The sequence below is a fragment of the Chrysochloris asiatica genome, unplaced genomic scaffold (genome assembly GCF_000296735.1).
Source record: "Chrysochloris asiatica unplaced genomic scaffold, ChrAsi1.0 scaffold00116, whole genome shotgun sequence".
Classification (NCBI taxonomy): domain Eukaryota; kingdom Metazoa; phylum Chordata; class Mammalia; order Afrosoricida; family Chrysochloridae; genus Chrysochloris; species Chrysochloris asiatica.
The window spans coordinates 8,305,108-8,311,972 of record NW_006408634.1 but is presented as its reverse complement, the minus strand read 5'-3'; the positions used below and the strand labels follow the sequence as shown (position 1 = coordinate 8,311,972).

The 6,865-nt window shown below is 44.2% G+C and overlaps 1 protein-coding gene across 1 annotated transcript in view; it reads left to right on the top strand.

Annotated features, from left to right (window-relative positions):
- The window catches only part of LOC102842003 (histone-lysine N-methyltransferase PRDM9-like), a 6,249-nt gene extending 4,969 nt beyond the window's left edge, over nt 1-1,280 (top strand). The window contains exons 5-6 of the mRNA XM_006868420.1: nt 47-313; nt 566-1,280. Of these exons, the coding sequence (XP_006868482.1) occupies nt 47-313; nt 566-1,280 (982 nt within the window). The remainder of the gene's footprint in view (nt 1-46; nt 314-565) is intronic.
- The last annotated feature ends 5,585 nt before the right edge of the window (nt 1,281-6,865 follow it).

The window sequence follows — 6,865 nt, the reverse complement described above, 5'->3', positions numbered from 1 at the left end:
AGAAGCCACATGTTTGCAAGGAGTGTGGTCACGGATTTTACCACAGGTCCAGTCTCATCACACACCAGAGGACACACTCAGATAAGAACCCCCATATTTGTAGAGAGTGTGGGCGAGGCTTTACCCAGAAATCAGGTCTCTGTTTGCACCAGAAGACATACTCAGGGGAGAAGCCTTATGTGTGCAAAGAGTGTGACCGAGGTTTTAGCCACAAGTCAAGTCTCATCAGGCACCAGAGGAAACACTCGGGGGAGAAGCTCTATGATTGCAGCGAGTGTGGCCGAGGCTTTACCCAGAAGTCAGTTCTCCTCCAGCACCAGAGCACACACTCAGGGGAGAGGTTGTATGTTTTCAGTCAGTGCCGCCGAGGCTTTAACTGGAAGTCCGGCTTCCTTCACCACCAGCAGATACACTCAGGGGAGAAGCCACACGTGTGCAAGGAGTGTGGGCGAGGCTTTCGCCACAGGTCAAATCTCATCACACACCAGAGTATACACTCTGATAAAAAGCCCTATGTTTGCAGTGAGTGTGGTTGAGTCTTTACCTAGAAGTTAGGCCTCCTTAGCCATCAGAGGACACACTCAAGGGAGAAGCCACATGTGTGCAAGGAGTGTGGCCGAGGCTTTAGCCACAAGTCAACTCTCATCACGCACCAGAGGGCACACTCATGTGAGAAGCTCCATGTTTGCAGTGAGTGTGGCCGGGGATTTGCGAAGAAGTCAGTTCTCCTTCAGCACCAGAGCACATACTCAGGGGAGAAGTTGTATGTTTGTCATAAATGTGGCCGAAGCTTTCAGTGGAAGTCAGGCTTGGTTTTCCACCAGAGAACACACTCGGGGGAGAAGCCCTATGTTTGTAGTGAGTGTGGCCGAGGGTTTTTCCGTAAATCAGGTCTTGTTTACCACGAGAGGACACACTCAGGGGAGAAGCCCTATGTTTGTAGTGAGTGTGGCCGAGCCTTTACCCATAAGTCCAGTCTCCTTTACCACCAGGGGACACACTCAGGTGAGAAGCAATATGTTTGCACTGAGTGTGGCCGAGGCTTTACCCAGAAGTCAGTCCTCCTTCAGTACCAGAGTACTCATTCAGGGGAGAAGTTATACGTTTGCAGTAAGTGTGGCAAAGGTTTTAATTGGAAGTCAGGCTTCCTTCACCACCAGAGGGCACACTCAGGTGAGAAGCCACATGTTTGCAAGGAGCGTGGGCGAAGCTTCAGTTTTAAGCAAAGCCTAGTTAGACATCGTCAGCAGGCTCACTCGGAAGCCCTTTGTTTGCAGTGAGTGTGGCTTTAGCCAGAAGTCAGACTCATCAGATATCAGAAGACAGGCTCGGTGGAGAAATCTTTTGTCATGAGTGTGGGCAGGCCATCACTGTCTATCACTCCTCCACCAGTAGAAGACCCGGAATGGGAGCTCTGTGTGGGCAGGGAGATAGGGCAGGAATTTGGAAAAAAGCAAGCTTCAGGATATGTCACAGAACAACTTTTATTGGGGAGCAGGAGAATCGTTATGAGAACAGGGGATGTGAGGTACTTCAGCAATAAATTCTACCTCCTCTTAAGCCTTTCAAGACCACAGCAATTTCTGCTTTTTGATTTTTGGTTGAAACGGAGGTTTTCTTCAACAGTGAAAAGCATTTTCAATAAATTGCAAAAAGATATGTTATCGAGGTAATGTAGATATTGATACAGTTGTTGTTAAGTGCCGTTGAGTCGGTTCCGACCCATAGCGACCCTGTACAGGGTTTCTGAGGCTGTAAATCTTTACTGGAGCAGAACGCCTCATCTTTCTCCCACAGAGCGGCTGGTAGTTTCGAACTCCTGGCCTTAAGGTTCACAGCCCGATTCGTAACCACTACGCTACCAGAGCTCCATTGATACAGTTAGTGGGACACATATGCCCTGAAGTATGCTCGGGTTGATGAGATGAGGCCAGCTTCTTTAGACTCATGCAGTTATATGTGCCTCATGCACTAAAAGTGGGATAAGACTTTCCCTTTATACTCCTGAGAGTCCTGGTGTGGTGCTATAGGGTAACCACTGGACTGCTGGCTGTAGGTTGGCAGTTCAAACCCACCAGCTACTCCTTGGAAACCCTATACAGGGTCCCTATGAATTGGAATCAACTCAATGGCTCTTAACAACAAAAAAATTACACCCCTGAGTTTGGAAATGTAGGTATGCAGATGTCTTATAGATGATAAAAGGAGCAAAGTTTGCCAACCCACGGAGCTTGAGCTGAACACATACAGGCTGAGGCTTACTGGCAGAGTGGGTGCTATGGGTACATATCAGCAGAGCTAGAAGAACTTTATAACATTGTCTGAGCAGGGTGGGGGCCAAGAGGCTGAAGGATAGAAAGAAGTGTACCTGCAGGGGCAGCTGACAAGAGGATCTCCTGGTCAAAGAACTGTATCCTGAATAATTTCTCATCCTGAATTGTAATCTGTTGATGTATAAACCTCATATTCATGAGTATTGTCTAAGTTCTGTGTGGTTATTGCAATGAATTATCAAACCCAAAAGAGATCAAGCGTAGGAGGGATGACTTGGTGTAAGAATTGGTCAATGTTTGGTGTAAGAATTAGTCAAAAAGTTGTAGGATAGACACAGTTCTGACCTCTGCCTCATTGGAATCAGTCTTGGACTGTTGATCTTGACCTCCTCCCCGCTTGTGAAGTTAGAGGAGGTCAGAGGTATCCATCATACCATTCATATATGTTGTTGTTAGATGCCCCTGAGTTTGTACTGACTCATAGCAACCCTCTTCACAACAGAATGAAACACTGCTGGTACTACACCAACCTCATCATTGTTCCTACACTTGAACCCATTGCTGCTGCCACTTTGCCAGTCCATCTCATTTGGAGTCTTCCTCTTTTTCACTGATAGTCCACTTTACCGGGCATGATGTTTTTCTCCAGGAACTGGCCCCTCATGATAGTATGTCCAAAGTATGAGAGACAAAGTATGGCCATCCTGGCTTCTAAGGAGCATTCTGACTATGCTTCTTCCAACACAGATTTGTACAGTTCCTGGTACTTTTAGTATTCTCCAACACCATAACTCAAATGCATCAATTCTTCTATGATCTTTATTCACTGTCCAACTTTCATATGCATATGAGGTTACTGAAAATACCATGGCTTGGGTTGTTGTTGTTGTTAAGTGCCATCGAGTCGGGTCCGACCCATAGCGACCCTGTACAGGGTTTCCGAGGGTGTAAATCCATGGCTTGGGTTAGGCACACCTTAATCCTGAAACTGACAGTATAACTGAATCATAGGGGAATGGACTTCCCACACACACATTACTGAAAATTAATGTCAAAATCATTCATTGTCAATATGGGGACCTCCCAACTATCCTTACTAACAGCTGTTATATTGAAAACTCATTACTGGCAGGCACTTCCCTAAACATTCAGTACCCATTCTGGTATCTTCACACCACCTCAGTCATTTTCTGTTGTCCTCTTGATGTCAACCTGTAAATGGAGACACTGAGGCTCAGAAATGTGAATAATCTCGCCCAACGTTACACAGCCAATAAGTGACAGAACTAAAAGTGGGTTTAGATCCATCCAGCTCCTCACCTGATACCTTTCTCCCATGTTACCCTGTCTCACCACATCTTGAATGCAAGCATCAATAGTATTTATTTAGCGCCTGTTAAGGCCAGGCAGTACCTAAGGACAGTGTGTTCTATGGTGAATTGTGTATTGCTGTGATGCTGGAAGCTATGTCACCGGAGTTTCAAGTATCAGCAGTTTCACCCGTGGTGGATAGATAATCAGTGGAACTTCCAGACTAACGCCAACTAGGAAGAAGGAACAGGTGATCCATTTCTGAAAAGTTAGCCACTGGAAATAGTCAATACCAGTATGTAGTGTGAAAAAATGAGCCTTTCAAGTTGGAAGACAAAGCAAACTACAGAAGAGCTGCCTTTTCAAAGTACAGTTGACTTTGATGTGGATCTGAATGGAGCAGTGCATCTGGGACCTTCATTTGCTTAATGGACAGTCAAAATTGAGAAGAAACAGCTGCAAACCTCCATTGATAATCAGAACATGAAATGTACTAAGTATGCATCTAGGAAAACTTGAAGTCATTAAAATAGAAATGGAAAACATAAAGATCAATGTTCCAGGCATTGTTATGTGCCATCAAGTCACCTCCAACCCATACAGACCCTGTATAGGGTTTCTGAGGAGTGGCTGGTGGGCTTGAACTGCCGACCTTGCCATTCAAACCGACCTTACAGTCCAGAGCATTAACCTACAGCACTACACCAGGACTCCTAGGCAGTAGTGAACTGAAATAGGCAGTTATTGTGGAAATCTAACTATACCAATAACAACACATGCAAGTAAAATTTTGCTGAAGATTATTTAAAAACGGCAGCAGTAGTATATCAACAGGAAATTGTCCAGAATTCAAGCCAGATATAGACGAGGGCATGGAACTAGGGATATCATTGCTGACATCAGATGGATCTGGAACCTAGAAGTGAAATAGACCTCTCCCAGGTTTTGTAGCTAAGACAGTAAGTGCTAGGAAAGAGGACATAAATAGGGTTTACTAAGCTTACAATGATCATTGTCCTGAATACATTAATTATGGCAGGTATAAGTAATCATGGAGGCTATTGCTTGTAAAAGAAAATATTTTTTCTTGCTTCAATTGAGTGAGGGTTGTGTTGTTTGATGATCAGGGGAATATTGGCAAATATGTTAATTTATTAGGCCTATTCAGGCTATTAATCAATTAGAACTAATTATTACAATTAGCCACCACTCATCTGTCAGTTTGTGGTACTGTGGTGGCTTGTGAGTTGCTGTGATTCTGGAAGCCATGCCACCGATATTTTAAATACCAGCAGGGTCACCCATGGTGGACAGGTTTCAGATGAGCTTCCAGAGGAAGACAGACTAGAAAGAAGGAGTGATGAACTACTTCCGAATATTTAGTCACTGAAAACCTTAGGAATAGCAGAGAAACACTGTAAGATATAGTGCTGGAAAATGAGCCCCTCGGATTGGAAGGCACTCAAAATGCGACTGGGGAAGAGCTGCCTCCTCAAAGTTGAGTTGACCGTGATGATGCGAATGGAGTAAAGCCCCTGGGAGAAAAGCCTGCGGGACCTTCATTTGCTGATGGGGCACAAGTCAAAATGAAGAGAAACAGCTGTAAACATCCATTAAAAATCGGAACATGGAAACCTGATAGTAATTCTGACTCTGTTAAATCAAAAGGAGCTTGGTTAGTTTCTGCTAAAGTTGAGATGAATCATATTATGGCTAGTGGTCAGGTAGGGAAGATTAAGCGAATGTGTTCTTGTGTTAGGATAAGTGAAGACAGTGTAAACGATCCATTTAGGAACATCACCAAGAGGAGGATAATGGCTAGGGAATCTTCATATGAAATTGTTTGGACTACTGCTTGTAATAACGCCAATAAGAATGTACTTTGAGTTGGATGCTCAGCCTGATGATAGAGTAGAATAGGCTGCTAAACTTGATGATGCTAGAATAAGTAGTAATCCGAGGTTTATACTTATTAGTGAATTTGGTTTTGGTAAGGGAATTCAAATAGTTAATGCTAAGGGCTAAAATAGGGGCTATAGTGACTATTAGTACTGAAGAAGTTTGCGAGCGGAGTGGTTTCTTTGTTGAAAAGTTTTATTGCATCTACAATGGGTTTTAATATAACTGCATGTTGTTGTTGTTAAGTACCGTGGAGTCAGTTCCGACTCATAGTGACCCTGTACAGGGTTTCCGAGGCTGTAAATCTTTATGGAAGCAGAAAGCCTCCTCTTTCTTCTGCAGAACAGCTGGTAGTTTCAAACTGCTGACCTTGAGGTTAGCCTCCTGGTTCGTAACCACTATGCTACCAGAGCAGGTCCAGGATCAGAAGTGCTCAGGACACAGTTCTAGTCAGTACAACCTTTCCTCCGTCATGTCCACAGGAAGGCCTCTCTCTGCCTAGGCAATGTTACGAAGCTCTTTAAGGACTTCTGATAAATGTCTACATGTCACTCCACGCCACCAAAACCCTGAGCGTGAAATCACTTGACTTTAGCTCCATTCAACACCCAACTCCGCGCCACCATTTTAGTGCCTGCGGACCCCCGCCCCCTACATTACAAACAAGTTCAAATCAATCAGCTTTATGTGTTCCCAGGGTTGGGAGCCCATCGCTCTGCTCCTGCTCTGGTTCTTGGTTCTGCTTCCCCTCTGTTACTCCTGTCCCTGGGTGAAGGAGATTTAACGCACAGTGATTTTGGGATCCAAAGGATGTACTTGCTCCACTCCTAGATCTTCTTTGATGGTAGTGAGATGCCTGCTACTTCTGAAATGCCTGGCTCATTTGAAACCCACTCTAGAGTTCCAAGTTTTTACAATCACAATTAGCTCCATTAACTACACACAACTGAATAATATCACCCTGTCAGCATTTTCTTCCACCTTCCCTTAGAAGAAGAAGTTACAAGGACTTTGAGTAGAAGAGTAATATGAAATAATTTCATGCACTACAATAAATCATCAACAGTACTTTGTAGCAAGCATTTAAAAAGTCAACCACATCAAATTAAACCAAAATTCTTGCCCTGGAGTCAATTCCAATGAATTCCTACCCTAGAGGACAGAGGATTTCTGAGACTGTAATCTTTACGGACCACAACTAGTCTGTCAGTTTATAGTGCTTCGGAGGCCTGCGTGTTGCTATGAGGCTGGAAGCTATTCCACCAATATTTTAATACCAGCAGGGTCACCCATGAATAGAAATGATCGTCTGGAAGGGATAAAGAGTACCAGAATAAGTGAATATCAGGGTCGATAAGGAGCTCTGGTAGTGTAGTGGTTAC